Source organism: Lycorma delicatula, chromosome 3 (assembly GCF_047948215.1).
Source record: "Lycorma delicatula isolate Av1 chromosome 3, ASM4794821v1, whole genome shotgun sequence".
Classification (NCBI taxonomy): domain Eukaryota; kingdom Metazoa; phylum Arthropoda; class Insecta; order Hemiptera; family Fulgoridae; genus Lycorma; species Lycorma delicatula.
This window is the reverse complement of record NC_134457.1, coordinates 69,633,468-69,657,877: the sequence shown is the minus strand read 5'-3', so window position 1 is coordinate 69,657,877 and position 24,410 is coordinate 69,633,468. Positions and strand designations below refer to the sequence as shown.

The following is a 24,410-nucleotide window of genomic DNA, read 5'->3' as shown; positions in this document are numbered from 1 at the left end:
TTTAAGTAGTAGAACATATATCTTTTGTTGGAGTAAAAGTACAGACAGGTCTGCTGATTATTTCATAGAATGCATAGAATGATCAGGTAAGAAGTACATTTGCATACAAACATTTACGTTTTATAAAAGTCTAATAGTTAATATTGTATTTTACTTGAGAATTAAGTTTTTTATTTTATTTGTAAATCTTAATACTTCAAAAATTTGTTTTAAATAGATATTAACATTTTTAATTTTGGAAAAAAGGAGAGAATAATTTTTAAATAAAAACAGGGTACTCTTAAACATTATAATATTATAAGTATAAATTTGCATACATGCTACTCTACACAGCATCTCTGGTAGACTTTTATCTTTTATCCTTCTCAACTTCTTTTTAATAACACAAGGGATTAATTAATAAATACACTCAGTGTTAACTATCATATAAAAATAAAATTAAAAGAACACAAAATACATGAGATTGTAATCTGATTATCTATACATATACTCACTTTTGAACATCAATTTGGTTCCTTATAGCCCAAGAGGTATCATCACTGAGATACACCAGAGCTAAACAAAATGTTGCACCCATCTCTTCTAAATGTGATATAGCCATATGATTACCCTACATAAAATATAACACAAAAGAAAACTGTATTAGTAACTTTAGATTTTGACAAAGAATAATACAAAAAATCTGTTCTAGGAATTCATAAATAATCAAGTTTACGTTACTTACACAACTGATCTTCAATTTGTAATCGACATACCAAGAGTTCCATTAATTCAAAGTTTCCTCTTGGTTCCTTAAATTTCCTATACATTGAAATACAGAATATTTAAATATTTCTTCTTGCCAATCTAATGTCAAATTTTTCCAAACTTTAACAAAAGCCTATACAATGTGTTCAACGATATTTTTTTGGGGAAGGAATTTCCTTAACATATTTTGACAGTCAATAAGCATTGGATAACAATTAATGCTTATTGTGTAAAATAAAATTACACAAATTGTGAAAACCTCTGTACCTTATTTACACCCTCATGGTTGTAAATTGCAGGCTATTGTGAGGTAGAATCCATATCGGAACATGAGTCTATCACCACACTCGCAAGTCAAAATTTGTATGAAGCAGTACAGAAGTGGAAAGCCTTACTCTACAAAGCCAATAACATGTTCACTAGCTGGAAACGTCCTCACAACTGTTTTTTGATTGCTTTAAAAATATTAATTTTTAATATTTTAAGGGCAATCAAGGGACAATAAGGAGTTAAGAAGTTTTGAGATGTTGAAAGCCCCAAACTCATGTTCTTATAGGTATCTATTTTCTAATAATGGATCAGTATAGTTAAAAAAATAGTTGAAAATGTGAAGGACCAAGCAGGGCCATGTTCTTGGACTTTTTTCTTCATGGTTTGCATATGAAATGAATGAGTGGACTTGCATGGAAAGATATTGATAGTGGAGATGTGTGGAGATGCTGGATGCTCCACCCCTTCAGCATTCACATTTTTCTGGTCAGTAGTGTCATGTCAGAGCAACAGGTTCCATCTTCAGTTGCACAACATACTATCATGAAATTTCTCATAAATGAGGGCCAAAATTTTGACTAGACTGTTTATGGAGTTTGGGGATATGATATCACATACCCAAGTTTACATCTGGGCCAGTAAAGGAGGGCTTGAAACTGTAAAAAATAGTTCAAAGGCAAAGGTAATGGATGACAACAGTCAATCATTGATCCATAACTTCATCGAAAATGATCAGACACCTTACAGTAATGAAATTCCATCAGAAGCAAGTATTAGTTATGGAAGCATCTTGGGTTCTTCAAAGCCTTTATAAGGTGAGTTCCAAGATATATGACACAAAATCAGAAATAAACTTGACAGGAAATTTGCCAAACATCGGTATCTACAATCTAGTATTCAAATCCATATAAAGTAACTGCCTTTGAACCTTAGAACTCTCAACTATTCATGACATATCACACTGTCCTACTCAGATGTGAAATATGTCCTATTCAGGACACGTCTCACTGGCCATCACCACACGGTATGGCGACCTCAGTACCTTTTCTAGGACAAAACCCTAGAAATGATGGTTTATCCATCAATATGGTATTGATGGTTATCCATCAATAAGCCTCACAAAATTAACCTCTCATTTATTTGAAGGCATAGAACCTTTTCAAAGACCAGTAGTAACGTCAAGGGCCTACACGACAAACTAAAAGTGGGATCCTTGTCGCCACCTTTAAAAAAGAATTTTACAATTTCTTTCTTCCAACAAACCAGGAGGTATCCGCCAAACAACAATTTATTGAAAATACACGTGATAATTCTTATGTTTACCCCTATGAACAAAGAGCTCCACTGTTATACCATCGAAGTCCAGAGCCTTACCCCTACCTAAACTACAGATTGCTTGATGCACTTCAGCCTGAACAATCTCAGACAATGTTCTCCCATGAAAATGAGCAACCTTATGCTATACCCGTAGATCGTATGCGGTCTCCCCAGCTTTGTCATCATCAGGCAGAAAAATCATCAAATAATCTGTGCAAGATTCTAGATGTTATCTGATATCATCACACCAAACTTGGTTGACTGAGCAGACAGAAGAACATCCTTCCTTCATTTGTGTTCCAAAACTCTATGTACAACTCCCCAGGGATCCTTATTCCACTGCTCATGCACGAAGGAATGCCAGGAATCCCTTTTCGCCGCACAAACCTTATGAAAGTACTGAGATCAGCAGTCCCAATATTCAGGTACAAGGACTTCCCACCACTAAAGATCACCCTCACTTTGAGATGCTCTCCTTAAGCAACAGACAGCCTGTTTCAAGGCTGAAAATTTCCTGGATCACCATGGAGCAAGCCTCTCTTAATCTGAACTGCGGGGAATTAAGCAGTCAGAAGTGTTGATGAAAGCTGTTGACAAACTCTTTTCAAGTCCTCCAATTCCAAAGACTCCAGACCAAGATCCAAAACTCAAAGTCAATAAATTTCCTCCAATCCTCTTTTTTTTTCTTTTTTTCTTTGGGCAAAAAATATTTTATGTTATTGCCCAGAAAACAAAAACATGAAATATAAATACTAAACATAAAATCTAATATAACAACAAAAATTAAAACAAAATAAAAACTTAAAAGTAGAAACACAAAAACGTACAATTACTGAAAAAATTAAAAATGTTATTAAAAAGTATGTAAAATATTAATACCTCACAGAAACAAAAATACATGGTCCAAAACTTCTTCATTATTGCCCAGAATTTGATGAAAATTCCTGGGCAATTTTAATTTATGACGCACCATAATATATGTATTCAACAAGGATGTGGCGCACAGTCAAGTGGCAGTTGCATCGTATGCATACTGGTGCATTTACTGCTGACATCAGATACCTGTGAGTATGTCCTATCCACAATCAGCAGAGGACCACTTCTTCACAAAAAATTTTCCTGTATGAGAAGTCCCATGGCAACACAGAACCTTTAATGTGTCACAGTTTGTTATCTACTGTAGCCGTCCAGCCAGCCTGCCACCTTGTGCGAAGAGTGAGTTTTACATAGTTAATAAAGTCAGATGTAGTAACACAGGTAGTGAAGAATGGTTGACTACATGTGTCTTTAGCAGCGGAATCTGCACAATCAATACTTGGAATCCCCATGTGGCTAGAGATCCAGCACAAACTCAATTGTGAGTTGCAATGGTTCAACTCTGTGAATGCATTGTAAATTTCAGTGACTTCAGTGAGTTCAGTGTAAGATTTCTGGAATAAAAATCCTCTAAGGCTTGGACAGCACTACACGAGTCGTTACAAACAAGGATATGATGGTATTTAGGGTTAAAGATATTCAAAGCCTTATTTATAGCATACAGTTCAGCAGTAAAGACACTTTCAATACCCGGTAGACCAAACATATAGGTTCAGTCATTAACAATAAATGCGGATACAATGGTATCATTCGGTTTTGATCTATCTAGGTATACCACTGTGTCTGAGTTTGTCTTGGAGAGAATATGGTGAAACATTTGTTGAAAGAAATAGATGGCATTGATTCTTTATAGTACTGTATATGGCAAGGTCAAACATAAAATTTACAAGGTTGATTTTCCATGGAGGATATGAACATGAATAAATTGGAAAAATAGAAGCTGCAGTAAATGTTGGGTGTGAATACCTACAGGTGCAGTATAACATAGACGGTCTTCATATCTTAGAAAATAAGGATTTCCAAGGACTGCGTCAAAAGCTGGATGATTTGGCTGTCCCTTAAGATGGGTAAAATAGGATGCTAAAAGCTGGTTCTGATTATCTCAACGTGATGACTCACCACAGTCAACAAGAATGCCTACAACATGGCTTGATCTAAAGGCACCTGTAGCAAGCCGAAGGAAATCATGATGTACAAGCATCCAGCATTTTAAGCATGGTATTACACACTGAAGAGTCCTCTTGCCTGTACAGGAAACAAACCCACTGAACTGGAATGTTACATTGGTAACGCTCACTTAAACCACCAACAGCAATCTCATAAATAATCAATTGATGATTGCTCAAGCAATCATCCACCACCTTCCAGTTACAGACATTGGTGGGAATAAACCCACCAACAGTAACATCAATGTTTGTTCCACCAAACAACTGACACCAATCTGCATTACCTGCACAGGTGGGCAACTCACCAAGTACACTGAATACATATATACCATATTGGGCCTATTAATTCACAGCCATCATAAGTGAAGTCGCTATGGCACAGTAGTGACTTAGCATTCACATCCACACCAGTAAGGATTGGACTGATACCAGGGAATCATAGGATGGGTCTATCACTACGCTCCTAAGTCAAAATTGGTGAGTATGAAGCAGTGTAGAAATGGAAAGCCATGCTTTACAAAGCTGAAAATATGTCCAACAGCTGAATAAGTCCTCACAACTGTCTTTTGAGACTAGAAAAACATATTGCTTGTTGCTTTTTTCCATGAACGTCACAATGTGAATGTTGCATACTATTGCCAGCACAAACAAAGTGGCAGCCACCTACAAGAACAAAGGATGTTGTCAGCCAATCAGAGATTTGATTCTCCTTCATGCCAGGCTTTACACAGTCTTTAGCACTCAGGTTTAATAGTACTAGAGATAATACTCTAGTAATGTGAAAGCTCAAAACATCCCCTGTACAATTCAGATTTATCCCTCTATGATTTCATTTTGTATCAACTATTGAAGGAGGCACAAGAGGGCATAAGTCCAGAGCAACAAATTCTGGACTTGGACAACGAGATTTCATGCTCAAGTTACTAGTGGCACATAACTTTTTATGAATACAAGGACATGCTACCCACATGTTAGGAACAGTATGTAGAACTTCAGGGAGACTGTGCAGAAAAATAATAAATATGTTTTGTATTTTTTTCACATTAAAATATGTTGAAAGCAAAGGTCCGATTTATATTTGACTGATCCTCATATTATCACATTTTCAATTTTCTCTATGTTAATCTTGTGATAATCTACACCTGAGCCCTAAAAATCATATCTTTAAGTTTGATGGATGTATTATATTTTGGTAGATGTAATGGTTTTCTCATCAGCATACTATTACCTATTTATTAATTATTGATCATGTTTATCATAAAGAGGTAATGCCAAAGTGGGTGAATTATGCTGGTGTAAATAGGAAAGAAGATTTCATTTTATGCCAAAAAAGATACTCAAAAAAGAAATGAACTTTTAAATAGTGAAGATGAAGAAATTTTGAGATCAATTCAATAGTTCCTGAGATTATCATCACAAAACAAACTGTGCATAATCTATTGCATTTTCTATTGAAAACTTGTAAATAAATATAATTACTGAAATAAAAAAATAATAAATAATTAAATTAATTTAACATTGGTAAAAAAGAAAGAATATTTATTAAGGACCAAACAGTAATTTAACCTATCAGCTTGGAAATCAGTTATCAATGAAGAAGAAATCTAAAAATATATTCTAATAGTTTTAATCGATGCACAGAACTGAATAATATGCATTAACCTATGATCTGTATCTAATGAATTATTGAGATTACTTATAACTACAGGCAGATAAAATTAAATAGTTAATAAAAAAAAAAGAAGCACCTTATATATTCCCACATCAAACCCACAATAACTGCTTTCCATTGTGTAACTTCGAGTAACACCAAATTCACGCCAGATAGTAATTCGAGCAGTGGATTCCTTACTATGTTCAACAGCAAAACTACACTGTGACAGATCAAATGCAGGAGCAATAGAGCCCAACATTGTAGGTAAAATCTAAAAAATAAAAAGGAAAATAATAATAATTACAAAACATAAAAATCTCAGGAAAAAAATTTAGCTACACAATTACAGAAAACTAAATAAAAATACTCCAAAAAATGTTCTGAAATAATATTTTTCATTAAATTTAGCAACTATTAATAAAAAAAAAAAAAAAACACATATGTATGCAAGCATACCCATCATCACAAATAAGTTTTGGACCATAACTACTTCTTTCTTTCAAATTGAAACTAACAGAAATATAAAACTTAAAACTATTTATTGGTTTAAGTCTATATAATCCAAAAAAGATATGATCCAATTTTAATAAACCTTTCATTTACATAACTTGGCAGCAGAGAATGGAAAAACACAGAAAAAGTTGATATTTTATTTTATTTACTAAATGGGAAAACAACCAGATTACTCAATATTACATGAATACAATAAATAATGATAAACATATATTAAAATTAAAAGATCAGCGCAGAATACAAAGAACTGAAAACAAAGAAGAGTATCAAACCAATCTGACAGTGAAAATAAATGTTTTCATCTCACCAAATCATCTACTAACATTCTCACACTGTTTTTAAGTATTCTATAATAGTCACTTGTCTATTATACTTATCACTTGACACAGTCACTTCAAAGTGACAGTTGACAGTCAATGGTTAATGTCTGCATCTGTATGAGGGTTCATTTCTTTAAATCTTACAACTGACATTTTTTTAAAATAAGAATTACAGAAGTGAAGGATGAAGACAGCTTCATGATATTTGATATAAGAGAATATAAAATAAATATATTTTTCAGTGCTCTTCAAACATGAAGGAATCATTGTAAGCATGAATATAATTATATAACTACCCAAAATGATGCTTAAGCAATTTTACCAGCTCACATTTTATGTTCATATTATTATTAGGCAAACCAAAGATGTAATTTTTTTGACTATTCATGAATTCACAAACAATTTGATTACTACGAGTAATATGCTAATAAACATCAGTATAAATCAATACATATCTCAAACAGAAAATAGAAAAACTTTCCGCAAATTATTAGTTTGCAATCTCAGAATGCAAATAAAAAAATAGAAAGGTAGGGTTTAAAGAACTTATGAAGAAACTTTTTTTGATAGAATCATAAAAAAGCTATTTGCACTACTTTTAACAAGTCCAGAAAATAAATATGTTCAGATAGAAATATCAGCAAAAGTTGTGCACAGCAATGGTCCATAGAAAGCTGCTAAGTAAGCTCATTTTAATAAATCACCAACTGATACTGCAAAAATAATTTTACATACAGGTATAATTTTCATACACTTTTTGATTACTCTTTTTTAATCGTGTTAATATTTTTTTAATGTTTTATTTATTTTTTATTGTACTGAGAAAAAGCAAACACAATTTTGAAGCAAATATTACTCTGCAAGAACAATGAAATAAATAGAATACACATTTTCTTAATTATCATCATAAATTAAATGATTAAAATTTAAATTAACTTACATATTTTACAATAGTTTTTATTACCACATAATGGAATAGTAAAAAACATCATTACTTTGTTTTGTAGTAAAACTACCATACAGAATCTGCAATACTTTACAAGATGATGTGACAAAACAAACAACAGTTTTAAATTCCTGATATTTTTTTAGCAAAAATCGATTTTGGTGATGGCACTTTACTTCTATCTCAATTATATGCAATTTACATAAATATGCATGTATATTTACAAGCATATATATATATATATATATATATATATATATATATATATATATATATGTGTGTGTGTGTGTGTGTGTGTGTGTGTGTGTGTGTGTGTGTGTGTGTGTGTGTGTGTGTGTGTGTATGTGTGTATGTGTGTGTGTGTGTGTGTGTGTGTGTGTGCGCGCGTGTGTGTGTGTGTGTGTGTGTGTGTGTGTGTGTGTGTGTGTGTGTGTGTGTGTGTGTGTGTGTGTGTGTGTGTGTGTGTGTGTGTGTATTGTCTCAATCTCTCTCTCTCTCTCTATATATATATATATTTTATATATTTTATTTTTATTTTTTATTTTTTCCTGCAATAATAACTAACGACAGGGAATTTTATATATACTGTATAAGCAGAACATGAATTTTAATCTACAAATATTATGACATTCTCTAAGTATGTTATGTTATTTAGAAGAAAGAAAATAATTTTTTGAAAACTATTTCTTTTATTTTTTTACTGACCCAATTATTAATTCTGAAGTTTCAAACTTAATATATTCAGTTCAGGTCAAATAAAAAATGGGATGTTTCACATAGCTCCTACCAGTAATGAAGCCAAATGTACTTTTATAGAATGAAATAAATTGAGTTTTAGTACATCAAAAACTACAAGACATGATTACAGCAACAGATCTCTTGTGTAACACTTTTTACCATGCTCAAAGTACCATCTTTCTGAAGAAAATTCTATTTTATTTATTCTTCAAGAATAAATAAAATAAAATAGAAGAAATTTAGAATAAGCACATCATGTACATTATATTAGAATTCATTTAATGCCATTATCTATATTTTAATTTACAGGCACTAAAAAAAAGCTGCTCCAGGATTTGCTTAAAAACTCATAGGATAACAACCTTCAAAAACCAGCAGCATAAAAAGATTATAATAAAATTATAATAAGTTTATTTAAAATTATAATAATTTATTTGATCTTTAATATTGTTTTGTCAAATAAACATAATTTAGAAACTTTCAGTCACAGAATTTTTATTTTTTAAGGAAACCTTTCAGTTTAATTTTAAATAAATTAACTGAAAGATATTTTGAATAGTTATAAAAATTTCAAGCACAATTTAGTGACCATTTCTTCTAATTTAGTATTTTATTCAGTGTAATGTTAAAACAGGAATTTTCTGGTTTAAAAAGTTTGGAATTAATTACACTTTTAAGGAAAAACAACACAATAGTCTATACAACTAATACTGTCAATGATATGACAACCTGTTTTAATATTTTGAGAATGAGAATCCATAACTTTTGTAATGTATTACATTTTAGTTAAAAATTAATATATATGCAAAATAAATTTTTATTAATGATGATAATATCTTAGTGTTTCACAGAGACAATTCAAACCAAATTAGAAGATTAATTTAATGATATTTCAAAATAAGGGTAATAATGTTTCCATTAAAAGATTTCATCAACTATTTTATTTATTTTCAGTCATTATAGACTGATACCTAGTTACATTTACTTTTTTTATGAGTAAGTGAAAGATGAATTCCACACAATGAAAACATTCTAAATCTACAAAAGAATTCTAACTTCGTAAAACATGCCTATATTGATATCAATCAAAAAATTAAAATTTCAATATTAACAAACCATAAAAGTAAGCCAAAGGCAAGCTTTTTATGGGGTTAAAATTCTGTTAATATTGATTAATTAATAAATATTTATCACATTAAGTTAAAATTTTCTGGGAACCCACTGTACCCATGCCAATTTTTGCAACTATTTTTAAAAAACTACTTCAAATTTCAAAGAGATACTAACGTAATTTCAGACAACTGGATAACAAAGAAAATTTTTGAAATTTTCTCAAAATTTTTAAACAATCTTCTTATCATAATTACTCTCCACTACTCACTAATTATTTTCTTAAAACTAATTGTTAAAGTAACAGCTGCAGTCCTAGAATATGAAGATCAAGTTGATTTGTATAGTGGGAATAACTGAAGTAAGGGAAATTAAGATGTAACACACAATATTCTTCATTGCATGAAAGATTACTGCACTGCATGCAGTTATTATACATAATTAGTTACTACCATAATTCTACATATGAATCAGTCATAAACATTAAAGGAAAGATTTTATAGTAAATTTAATCGGCTTAACATAAATGAACTCCTCCATGGAGTACTTTTTGATAATACAAGTGGTTTTCTACAGAGAGATTCCTTGACAGTAAGAAAATATTTAATATCTTTCAATATATTGAAAGACGAGTATGGCATATAAATTTGTTTAGTTTTTTTCAAGTACTCAAATTCAAATTTATTCAGAAGATATTGCCAAATATTTACCAAATCGCCAAATATTTACCAAATCACCTTGTCTTTTAGAGAAAATTCATCGACTGTGCAATATGAGATTCCCATATGTTATACTATTTATTTATGTCAGATGACTCTCTATTTCATTTAAAATATATCAAGAAGCACGGCAATTTATACTGGTCAGCCAATCTTATATTGCAAGAACAATATTTTGTTAAGAAGTGGTGCTTCTTAACAACACAGTTCTTAAGAACTGGTACTTATAATTTTTTAAAGAAAACAGCAAACATAATAATGGCATACTAATATACTCACAAAGCAGCATCGACTGAAATGAAAATCATGGACATCTGTATGATCAGACATACAATACTTTATCTGACAAAAAATGAATTAAAAGAATTTTTAAGAGAGATTTAATAAACAATAAGTCCCGCTAATTTGCTGCCCTATTCACAAAATCGATAGTTCAATAGCTTGTCTGGAACAGGGTAATAGTTATCTTAATAACTATAACTTAAATAACTTACAATATAGTCACTGATATTTGATTCCTTATCATTATCAGACTGATTCCAATTACATGGTGGCGAACACCCAAATAAGAAGACATTTTTGCGACGAGAATGACCATGATAATCACAGAACACATATGGAACTTTCTTCAAGACACGACAACTGTAATCGATCAACCCCTAAAATAAAAATAAAAATGTAAAACTTCATGTACATAAAATTTCAATCATATTAAAATAACAGTAAAGCAGTAATCATAAAACATAAAGAAAGGTATTAAAAGTAACTTTAAAACAAATTACACGACACATGAAACTGTCTATTATTCATCTTAGAAACCTAACCAATAATAACTACATACCTTTGTATGAAAAATTGCAGAATGTAGTATTGGATTTGGTTCCCTCCATTTACGATTAAGATCTTCATCTGATAATCCACAACGGTAACTGAAACAAAATATGTAATTATTAATAATATAAAATTATCATTAGTAAAGTATAAAAATAAAATTCAGAAAATATTTATCTTATTTACTCATAAAGTATTATAAGCTTGCTAAATTACAATTGCCACACTCTTTTTCTAGATGAAAGATAAATATTTTACCAAGTGAAAAATATCAATCCTGACTATGATTTACATTCAGTAAATGATAGCTTAGCCTATCATCATTTACAAATGATGATAGGCTAAGCTATCATTCTACCATGGAGGTCAATAGGTCACATATATATATATACATAAAATGCAATTTTCAATGAATAATCACTAATGATGTATTATTATACCAATGCTTTTCTGAAATTAGATATGTCTAATACAGTAGTAATAGATAATTATTCCTTAAATTCTGATTTTTAAGAACTACTCTTCTACATTACTCTTCAAAAGAATACTCTTATATTAAAGGTTGTTTTATAAGCAAAACTTTTCATGGAATAAAAGCTAAAAACTAAATTGTAATTCTTCACCCAATTCATTAAATTTCTTTAAAAAAAATTAAAGAGATTCAACCTCTTTCTGTACTATACAGTCATGTATTGTTTTATTTATATTATAATATGGCACAAGTTAATCTTAGGAATTTTTTTAAAATGTTTAATTTTTTATTATAAAACATTGCGAGAGTAAAATCAGATAGGCTTCATTGAATGTAAATATACACATTTTTAATATGAGAAATTATATAAAAAAAATTCATAAACTGATCACAGAAAAAAACATACATTACGCTTTATAAATAACAAGTGATGCCTAAAGAGAAAAAGCAATTAATAAAATTACTGGATTTTATGCAGTGAAATAGTTAACCTTTAGCCAGTTTATTATTATGAGACATCCAGAAAAATATTGATTGGACTGCTATAAAGAATAACAAAACTCTTTACAAGTAAAAAATCATAAACTCAAGAGTACATCATTTTTCAAAACTGCTATGCTAGCAAAAAACATGATGAAAAATGCCTGAAGAAGAATCTAGTTTCAAGTTCTAATCAATCTAGGCATAACCATATTTCTGATTTTTCTTTATTACTCAAACCTTAAAGTTTTAATAAAAAATTCAATATTTTCATATGAAAACTTATAAAAAGATAATAAAAACAGCAAATTTAAAAAATTCATTATTTACATCTTAACTGAAATAAAATAATTTTCAGTGATTGAGGATGGTTCAAATTGAAGTGGAATCTTGTTCTCTTCCTAGCAATACATCACTAAAATATAACTTTCTCTTTTAAAAGAAGTTTTAGCAGTAGAGGAGAAAGCATTAAAAGGTAATAATAAAACTTAATTATATATTTAGTTAATACCAATCGTAAATTCTAGTCTTCAAATTGTATTCATTCTCTTCTTTTTTGGGTACAGACACCTGATAAATACTGCATGGCTTTATGGTGGCACTTTTTATATGCTGCATCATTTACTGTTACTTACATTCTCTATTCTGTAATCACTGAATGCCGAGGTTTTACTATTTAACTTCATTTGGACTCATGTCTATTCTGGAATAACCTTTTACAGTTTTTAAAACCTACATTTCTGCAGCTTGGATTTTTCTGTTGTTTCTAACCTAGGACCCACAGCTTTTATCTGTATATCAGTATTGGGACTGCCACTGTTATGTAAAATTTTTAATTGCATTTTGAACCAGTTTTATTTCATTCTCAAGTAGTTGTTTAATTATAATAACTTCTCTTCTTAATTCATTAGTTTTATACTTCGTGATGCTACTCTAATCAAGTCTTTTCTAGGTTTCCTTGATCCCTCCTTGATTTTCCCTTTATACAGGTTAAATTTATCCTGTCTTTGTAACTGTGAAATAACATATGAACCAATCCTGATGTGATCTTAATATGTAACTATTCGTGCAATTAATATGTGTTCTACTATGTGTACTTAATATGTAACTATTTGTGCAAAATAATTATTTAAAATTATTTACTGAAAATAAAAAGTGTACAGAGATAAAATAAATTTCCATTTTTCTCGATCTTCAAAACAATTCATTAGTTATTAACTTAAGAAGATTACTTTTCTGGTATTTATTCATTTTATTTTAATAAATTTCCAACTGTAAATTACTTGTTTACCAGTTCACTTTTTATACACTTAAATAAGTGTATAAAAAGCATACAATTTTTATATACTTATTAAAATCAAAAGTATACACTTTTTATACACAGTAGGAATAATCCCTATTCGTGCTTTATGACTAAATATAAATTAGATAAAATAAATTACAATTAAAATTTTAAAAGATTTTACAAATTTATGCCAATTATCTGAATAAATAAATTAAAACTGAAAAAATCAACTGAAACTGTTATCAGCGCACACATGCACGCGCGCAAAATGAGGTACACTATCTGCTACAATAAGTTGATTTTATGAGTACAAGTATAGTATGCGTCATGCAGTACAGGTGAATGGCAGAAAAATAGTAGTAAACTGGTTAATTATTCATTAACCAATTTATAAATGTATACAACGTTCGTACTCATCCGCAGACCAATGCTCATCCGTTATACGAGATTAAACTACTGTAAATCAGACTGAGGGCAAAGGGGTAAGACTCCTATATAGCAACGACTCGAGGTAAGACACGCACTGAACACTACCATAGCACGATGCATCACGTCTGTAGGCAATGTCCGCGCACTCACACGCACACGCGCTCAAACACCGCCAGGAAGTACGTCCGACGCCAGTCATCCTGCAGCAGCAGTGTTCGAACCAACAAACTATCGTTCGTTTTACAATAGTTCTTTACCACGGTCTGGTAATATCTTCATGGTAAAAAAACCTTATTTTAAAGAGGTTGTTAAACGACTTATTCCGCAGTACATCCGATAAAAACGGACATTTAGAAAATATACTGTACAACATTTTTAATACGTCAAGAAAATTTACAATGTTAAATATAAAAGTAAAAAGCTCTTAAAATAAAAAAAAGCTTCTGTTGATTGCAGTCATTAATATAAATTAATTTATAATATAAAAATCCCGATACAGAAAAATATCTTTAAAGAGAGAGAAAAAAGCACACCTCCAAAGTTTAAAAGCATACACATAATTTTTTATTTTCACGATCAAAGCACTTTTCGTTATTTTAGAATCCCTACTCTGAAAAAAAAAAAAATGTAGAGAAAAAACTGACAGTGATGTAATGTGAATAACATACTACGACCAAAGACTGTGCGTGTAATGTCATGTTTCCTACATAAACGCACAATTTGTTTCTTTGCAGTATTCGTTTCAATTTTTCTTGCGGCTGTGATTCATCCAAAGCCCTTAAGGTACAACCAGCACTAGTCGAGTGAAAATTCCTTTTAAAGATGACTTAGTGTCCGGTTATAAACTTACTGAAACTATATTATTATTTGTACAATTGAATAATGAATTCTGATCAAGATTTTTATAAATCGCAACAAGAGGAAAAAACTTTTCATACCACCAATAGAAGAAATGGAAATTTTCAAAAAGTATTTTAGAAGTCGTTAGAAATTCTACGGGCAATAATTTCTATTTTTGCAAATTGGGATTCAAAATAAATGAGGAAATCTCTAAACAATCTTAATGAACAGATAGTTCAATTTAATAATACATATTTTCTTTTTTATTTGTATCGTTGTACTGAACTGGTTAAACTATTTCTTGCGGTTTTTTTATGAGTATCCATTTTTTCATTGTTGTAGGCCTACCTATATTTTATTTAAAATACGGATATGCCACCAAAAAATTAAAAAAATACTTCAATTCTTGATTCATTAAAATTCTACATAATTAACGATAATTATAATTATCGTGATATTCATAATATATCATATGTTTTTATTTATTCATATAAGTTATGTTTTTTTTTCTCTGAAATTGTTAAATTCTTTCTCTTTCGCAACATCATTTGTGTGGTTTAAGGGTGAAGAAAAAACTGTTGTTTATTTATTATAGATCTGTTATTAATTTGGATTTATATATCAGAACGTCTTGCTAAGTAAAATTAGCTTTACATCAGTAACAGTTACGTCTTTTTTCTTTATTCCTTTTCATTTACACAAGTCACTTGTTTCTCGTATTTTGTATTTCTTGCGCTTTTTTACAACCATAATTTTGTTTCATATGTCTACTCATAATCTTTTATCATTGTTGTAGACTTCATCGTAATTTGGTCAAAACTAAAAAAAAAAAAAGCTTAAAAACAAAAGTAAAAAATATTTAAATTCTATAAATTTCGACTTTTCAATCACCAGAATTAAAAATTAAATCTCTATTTGTTTGTGACTCAGCGAAAAAGAATAATATCACAAAAAACAGCTCCTCTGCCTTAAATATCTTTTTAATGATGTTGATGGCGATGAAGACACATCTTTTACATACTTAACTGCAAGGAATGAGGATACAATTGGCTTATCAGTTCACGATATCTATAATTCACGAAGAATAATGATTATCCTGCTTGGTTGTCGTGTTTTGAACCCTACGACTGTCAAAATAAAGTGATTGGCTGCTTGGTTCGGACTAGCGAACAGTGGGACAGTATCGACAACCATGCCAAGTACAGTGTATATATAAAAAAAAAGTATGTACCCCGCACCCGCCATTTTGTTTCTACCAAAACCTTTCATTCCTTTCATATAGAATATACCGAGAACCACGGAAAATAGCTTATAATAAACTAATACCGGTATACTCAACTTCGATTTACTCGTTAACAAATACATGATTGTAAAAAGAATGTTGTACACTGCTAGATCGATTAAGTTTGAACCGATATCATAAAAAACCTGAGATCCATGAGATAAATAAAAATGGCAGTTATATTCATACTCTTACAGAGACCTTATAAATGGCATCTATGTTGCTAGTTTATTTTACAATTATATTTATTTCAGAAACATTCTGTTTTAATTTAAACATAAATGTGCGCCTTTGTTTCATTAAAATCAGCTGTCGTTTCTCCTCCAATGATTTTTAAACAAATAATATTATTCATAGAATAAAATACATAACTCTCCTTGTGGAAGTACAGTCTGATAAAATATTTTTTTTTTTTTTTTTTAACAGTAATCTTTCATATAATTACTATTCAAAAAATAATGTATTTCAACTATATTGATAATAGTAATTATTTAAAATTGAAGTTATGAAAAAAATAAGGTACTGTTCTATCCTGAATCGTACAAAAAAATGTTATTAACAAATTAACCATCCCATATAGTCCTCCCCCGTATAATAAAATTTAAAAGATAATATTCTAAAGAAAAAAAGTACCGCAGTTGATGGGTAAAAATTTATTACGTAGTAAATTTTTAAAAGTGCAAAAAGATATTTTTTTAGCACCTGTCAGGATAAAATTTTTATGATTTAAAAAATATTGTGATTGAAAAGAAATGCTGTGGTAGTGAATAAAAAAAAAACAAAATGTAAAAAAATTGAATGGGCATCTTAAAAAAGGATAATAAATTTTAAAGATTACGAGATTTTAAATCATATTAGGTATAAATAAGTAAAATTAAAAAAAAAAATTATAAGGAAGACAAATTTTAGAATGCAGAATTTGACATCAGATTAATGCAACTCCTACGTAAAGTTTATTTTTAATCGTGTCTTGTTTTTTTCTTTTTTTTATGTTTGTTTCATTTTCAAGGCGGAGCAGCGGCCAGGTTGCACTGGTTCTCTAAGAATTCAACAACATGCACGCGTGATCGGTGGTCAATAGCCGGAGTTGCCGGAGTCTATGTTCTCGGTAGGTGTACACTGCTTGATAGCCATGCCTTGTACACAAATCATATATATTAATAACACAGTACAATACTATAATAATGCGATTTGAAGAAACAAAAAATACAGACAAAGAAAAATATATTATTCAACATAAAACCTGAAATGTCAATTTAAAAAAAAAAATACATCTACGTATTTTTACTAGACATTAATTAAAATTTGCCAGTTTTATGTCACTTCAAATTTATTTAAAGAATAATCGGATTTTAAGAGAATATAAACAAAAACAGTAAAAAGAACACAATCTTAGTCCTTTATCTTGTCTTTAGTAACAAAAATTAAATAAGTAAACTTTTAAATTTACCCAATTTTTCAAAAGTAAATCAAAAATTCTAATTTGTATAATAATATACATTCCATAGTCTTAAATACATTTCTTTTTTATTCATTAATAATTTTTATTTTCTGGTTCTATTAAACACTGAAAATATCTTTTTCGTAATAAAAATTTTCAATAAATTTAAAGCACTTCAATTCTTTGATTCATATTAACATATATTGTACAAACTAAACTATTAGATCTACTTATTACCAAGAAAGAAACAGCCTAAAAATTCCTAAACAAATACTTTGGAAAAAAATTGCTCTAATTTAAAAAAAATTTAATATGAATTTTTTATTGAATTTTGTCCACATCTACTCGCTTAAATGTTCATCAATTTAAATTTTCGCTAAAATATATCCTGAGCGTAAACATTCTAAGCTCAGCAACACCATTAAGTTTTATTAAGAGGGGAGCAGGTTTACTTTTCCATTATTGTACTTTTTTTTTGTCAATTGAAACCTTTTCTTTCTTTTTCCTGTTTAGCCTCCGGTAATTACCGTTTAGATAATACTTCAGAGGATGATATGTATGAGTGTAAATGAAGTGTAGTCTTGTACAGTCTCAGTTCAACCATTCCTGAGAAGTGTAGTTAACTGAAACCCAAACACCAAAGAACACCGGTATCCACGACCTAGTACTCAAATCCGTGTAAAAATAACCGACTTTACTAGTAATTGAACGCTGAAACTCTCAACTTCCAAATCAGCTGATTTGGGAAGACGCGTATACCATTAGACCAACCCGGTTGGTTTGTGAATTGCAACCTAAACGAGTAAAAACGAAAAGTTTATCTTTCGGCAAGAGGAGACGGCTAACTGGTAAACATTTCTAGTAAAAAAATTAGCAGATATAGAATAAGAGAGAGATTAATATTTTAATCTTGTAAATTTTTACGTCTAGTTAAAACACGTTCATTCTTCAAAAGTCATTAACGCAGGTTCAGTAAGTAATTCTAAATAAAGACGGCCACATAACAAAACCTTCAAAGGAAAAGCCCTTTGTATGTAACACAAAGAGAACATGAAAATGAAAGGCGTATCTTAGTAATTTTATTTAGACATCATAAATGTAGTTAGCGCTCATTTGAAGAATAATAAACGTTACTCGTCTTCCACGAACTGTTGTGATCAAATAAAATTTTATATTAAACAGCTAATAAATTATGAGAACAGTTTACCAAATTTTCAAAAATATCAAAACTCAGTCCTTTTTTTTTAATTTCACTCAAGGGAAAAAAATGATAATAATGAGCTAAATTACTGCAATAAAATTGACAACGGATTTATCTGGATAATTTACGCTCAACATTATCGTGAAACTTCAATAAAAATATCTGTTAAGTAACAGTAAGATCGGCCCAACGAATGTTGATTTAAAAGCGAACGTCGATACGAATATTCTTAATCGCAAACACAGTATGAAAGTTATCAGATTCAAGTACCTAATTACGTCTAAAAAAAAACACACACAATCATTTTTATATTGTTGTTTTGTTTACCAATTATTCACATTGGAAGGATAGGAAGAAGTAATGATCATAATTATTCACATCAGTTTACACCAACGTACTCATATTCATATTTATCAATATATCCCCCTCTAACCGAAAAAGAAACCTCTTTTAAACCAATATTAACAGACCCTCTTTCCTGATTAACATCAAGAATATCTGGATTGACAAAAATGGCAAGCCGATTCAAATCGTTACACAGTAATGGAAAAACAACCGTCGATGCCGAAACTGTTTTCATGATAAAAATATTATATGATCGTATTAAACGTACACTAAGGTTCGTTAACTTAAGGACTGAAGAACAAAAGAATCCTTAATACTCATCATAAAGAAAATGGGGGCGCATTGCTCCCTTCAAACAATTAGGGCCCCGTTGTGGCGTATTCCTGCTAGCTTTTTAAGCGTTAGCACCGAATTTTTAAGCGTTAGCACCGAAAGGACTTCAGTGGACAGTCTGAAGGGGAATTACGTCGGGAGCACAGGTTTTAAAAGCCTAGTCTCCAGCGGTCGGACCCAGAAATGGGTTGAGACACTGGCTCAAACGGATATGGAACGCTATTCACAAATCCGTCCGTAAAATATAACAAAACTTTAAACTTAGACCCGACATTAAAATAAACCCTTGAAACACGCCCGATTAACAGAATCATACAGCAGCAAGGGACACTGTCCAGGCTCTGCGATTCGAAGGGAGAATTTGTGAAACTCCCGCCACTTTTGCGTTCCGTTCCGTTCCATCATAAAGAACACACATTTATCTGCCCAACTTGGGACCAACCTACCCAATAATTAGAGGATCATCGTTTAAAATGAGAATTTAAAACAATAAAAGGCACATTGTTGAAACCTTTTTTCTTTTTTTTTAAGAAATAAGTGCCAATCTGAAGTAGAATCTACAATCTAAACTTCTTTATCATAAATTAATTCTTGAATGCAAACGAGAATTCACTGTAAATTTGACTCCTTTTAAGGTTAATGTATTATAACTAACTTTGATCACAGATAACTAATCTATAGATACAAGGAACAGAAGAAATAAATTAATAATCCGTGTTTGTACACGGTTAGATGGCAAGAAAATTAAGAATCACGGCATGTCTTTTCTTTATTAAAGTTATTCCAAGAATTGGTGGTAGGTCGATTTAAAAGCGGTTATAGTGGTGTACAGTCTTATCAGTTCATTCGATCAGATGGGATGTGCAAAGCCCATATATATATATATATATATACACACACACATACACACATACTTCGGCTGTAACTAAATACAGTGCAACAGCCTGGCGAATAAACAGTGCAAGCAATGTATCACGCATTTCCGATAGAAATGTACTCGCTTCTAACAGCTGCACTTTTCTGATCAAATTGACCTACAACATGTCTCTGGTTGGTTTAAATTAAAACGAAATAAAAAACAATACGCCGTACAAAAATAACATTCAATCGCTTAGTATTCTTTTTTAAATCAGGAAATGAGAAAATAAAGGTCAATTTAACAATAAAGCCGTTGACAATTAAATAAAATATAATTTCAAGCCTAATACCGGTTGAATATCAATTACTATTAATATTTAACAGTGTTAATATTACTAACACTAATTGTGACGGCAATATACGTACATCAGTTAAAAAGGAGGGCTTAATAGTAAAATTCTACGAATTTCAGACGGTAACAAATGCATTCAAATAATTACAACATGAATAAAATTTATTAAAAAGGGGAACACATTAATGATTATGATTAGTCATAGAGACGTTTGTTTTTACATTTCTATATTTTCTAGTAAATATAAAAAATAAATATAAGAAAAAATGATCATACATGATTGGTGAATTATACACAATTTTTAACTTTTATTGCAAAAAAAATTAATGCGAAAATAAACCACCACGATTTAATACTGAAATTTCCACGAATAGAACTTAAATTCTTGATATAAAAAAAATAGTTTTCAGTAAAATTAAACTATTACTTTACACAACTATTATTTTTTTTTACGTGGGTTTTATATTTTAAAACCCACAAATTCTTGACAGTATTTTAAAGCAGGCTAGCACATATAAATATGTCTTTAGCCGACTGTTAAGAAAAAAAACAAGAGAACAGAAAGTAATTAAAAAAAGGGAAATTTTAATTATTATTAATGGTGATATAAAATGAAACTTGTAATCGATGCGAAAAGTAAAACAAAAAAATATATATATGCAACGAACAGGAGAAATGATAATTATAGTAGGGCATCCCTTAACCGAGGTCTCTCTTAAATGAGATGACCGGCCGCCGTGGTCGAATAGCGTCTCAGCCTTTCATCCGGCGGTTGCGGGTTCGAATCCCGCTTAGGCATGGCACCTTTACCCTGTGCTACTAATCATTCATTAAATCCATAATTAGCATCAGGTGCGAAACGTCTGAAGAACAGTACAACTAAAAACAAATTAACCGAGATGCCGTTTATTACTCCGCGTACGAATATTATTATACCCTATTACTGAAGATTATTCGTTGTAAGTAATTATTTGCATAGTAATTAGTATTGCGTATTTACAGCGCTACAGAAAAATAAATTCTCTTTAATTTCTGTTACTATAAGCGTAAAGATCGGTCTATGTCTTGTGAGTGTGCAGCTGTAGTGAATCTAGCAGTTGTAGTGCGTTGTGTTGTTTACTTGTATGTAGTTGTACTGTGGTTGCTATAATGGCTAATTGTAAGAAAGATATTACTAATACAAAACATAAACGGGTGGTAGTGTCAATGGACAAAAAATTTGAAGCAATTAAAAAATAAAATGCCGGAGAATCGATTAAAATAATTGCTTATGAGTTTCGTGTCGGAGAAACAATCGTCGGCGATTGGAAACTAAAAAAAAAAAATGAAATTGAAGAATACTGTTCAAAAGTGCTCAAAAAGTTTTTAAATAAACGATCTACGCTGAAGAAGCCTATACAGGATGCTTTAAATGATGCCGTTTCGTTATGGTTTAGGGGCAACAGAGTATCTTTGGAGTACAGTATCTGGCCCTACTTTGCACGAAAAGGCTTTTCAACTTTCAAATTTGAAATTGAACGGTGCAAATATATTTTCTGCCAATAAAGGTTGGCTGGAAAAATTTAGAAATCGTCACAGCATTAGACAGTTAGCTGTTATCAGGGAAAATATTATCTACCGATACTGAAAACGCTGCCATTTTATGAAAAAAATTTCTGCTCTTGTTCAGTAAGAAAATCTACGGCCAGAAAAAGTATATTACGCAGATAAGTTAGTAATAAATTTTAGAATGCTGCCATCGAAGAGACTTGCATCAAGGGAAGAAGCATTTGCACCCGGCTTTAAAATTATAAAGAGCGAATAACTGTTCTCGTCCGCAGTAACGCTAGTTGTGACGACAAAGTACCTCTTCTTGTGATCGGCAAAGCCGCTAAACCTAGGACATTAAAAGATTTAAAATTAGATTCATGGCCTGTTAAGTACGCTAACCAAAAATCGGCGTGGATGAGTGCAGACATTTTTGAGAATCGGTTTAACCACACTATCGTCCCGCATGAGAAAATCTAACTAAAAATAGAGAAATTACCGGAAAAAGCTGTTCTGTTTTCGGACAATGCGCCATGTCATCGATCTGAAGATGTTCTAATTTCGGGTAACAATAAGACAATTTTTTTTCCCACCAAATGTGACATTCGTTTGTCAACCTATCGATAAGTGTTATCATAGCAGATATAAAAAAAAAAAACATTATAAATGAAAGATGCTATCTCGAATTCTAGCATCAGAACTTCAAGTTACGCCCGCATTAAAGGCACTGACTATAAAACATGTAATTTACATGTTGACAGGATCATGGAATTGAATGGATTAAATAACAATCAATAGATCATTTACAAAAATACGGCAGAAATTCGACAGGATAACAATCGGAGAATTTTGTGTAATATGACATCGAGTGAGAAGTTTTGTGCTTTGTTAGAAAATACAACGGCATGTGAAAATGTAAAGGAAAATGAAGTGCAAGACTGGTTAGAATCGAATTCAAAGGAACCAACATTTAAAATTTATGATGACGAGATAGTGAAAGTTGTGACGGAAGAAGTTAGTGAAATCTCCAGTGACGAATAGAAACAGATTGATGAAAATGAAAAAATTAGCCACAACGAAGGGACTATTAATTCTCTCAAAAGCGGTCCAATATTTAGAACAACGAAATGATGTTTCTTTCCTTGACTTAACAATAGTACGAAACTGGCATGATCGCGCTGCTGTGGAACGTGTTACTCAGTTAAGGCAAAAGAAGGTGACAGACTTTATCGTTAAAAATCAAACTAAGTTTATGCGACTCGATGCGAGAGTGATTGGTGATAATTGATTTTATTACAATAAATACAGTAAAATCGTGGCTTTTAAATCGTGGCTTATGCTGCTACCAATTCGATATTAAATATGGTTTACTGCCCGAATTCAAGAACAAAACTTAAAGTCTCCGTTAACCGCGGATTCCGTTATCCGAGCCGGCAACATCCCCATTTACCTCGGTTAAGAGAGGTTCTAGTGTATAAAGATAATTTATTTAATTTTTTTTTTAGCAAGGATGTAACTAAATTTAATCCCAGTTTATCCCAAGTTATATATATCCCAGTTTTTATTTGGTTATATTGCATGAAAAGCACGCGAGGTACAGTACAAGAGTTACCAGTCCAGAAATGCTTGAGTTATTATACATTCACTACTTCACTTTTAGTAGTGAAGAGAATGAATGTGACCACTTACAGAACTGAATATTAACACCATTTTGGAGGAATAAATAATTGAAGTCATTTTGGAGGAATAAATAATTGAAGTAATTTTGGAGGAACATCATGTTGAACTGAAACAATATATTCGGCTCGGTGAAGAAAACAATAGAAAAGCACTTCATCCCTAATATTTCAAAGTCAGCCTGCCACGACAAGGTAAATATTCTTAAGAACGGTTATGCTATGTTCGAGAGTGATTTGTACTCCACAAACTTATAATTATGGCGCCTAATAGAGAAAAATGGAAAAGGTCCCCAAGAGATCACCAAAATTTAACAACGTTGATCCCATTACCTTTTGGATAGATAAGGGTCTAGAAAACAGAATAATTATATTAAAAAACGTTAAGCTGCAATATTAGCCTCTAGTATTACACTTAATCCAATTCTAACAACCGGGAAAGGGTAAAATTTATTTAATAAAAAAACATTTATTTAAAAATCCGTTTATTAAACAGTAAAAATTAAAGAATTAATGGTAGGGCCTAGCGATGAACTTTTTATGGGTAAAATCGGGCTAAAAGCTGAGTTTTTGAAGAATAAATCTTTGCAGTCTTTACTGCACCCTAAAATTAGTTTTATCATAAATTTAATAATACTTTACATAAAATGTAGTTTACTCTGATTTTAATTAAAATGTTAAA

At 30.7% G+C, this 24,410-nt stretch overlaps 2 protein-coding genes across 9 annotated transcripts in view; one reads left to right on the top strand and one right to left on the bottom strand.

Annotated features, from left to right (window-relative positions):
- The window catches only part of LOC142321672 (cytosolic carboxypeptidase 1-like), a 293,694-nt gene that overhangs the window by 8,207 nt on the left and 261,077 nt on the right, over positions 1-24,410 (bottom strand). For all 8 annotated transcript variants that reach the window (XM_075359948.1, XM_075359949.1, XM_075359947.1 and 5 more), the window contains 4 exons: positions 11,218-11,305; positions 10,871-11,035; positions 6,125-6,301; positions 495-610 (listed from right to left, as the gene is read on the bottom strand). In XM_075359948.1, coding sequence (XP_075216063.1) covers positions 495-610; positions 6,125-6,301; positions 10,871-11,035; positions 11,218-11,305 — 546 coding nt within the window. The remainder of the gene's footprint in view (positions 1-494; positions 611-6,124; positions 6,302-10,870; positions 11,036-11,217; positions 11,306-24,410) is intronic.
- Positions 1-24,410, top strand: part of nw (narrow) — a 393,672-nt gene that overhangs the window by 301,227 nt on the left and 68,035 nt on the right. The window lies entirely within an intron of this gene.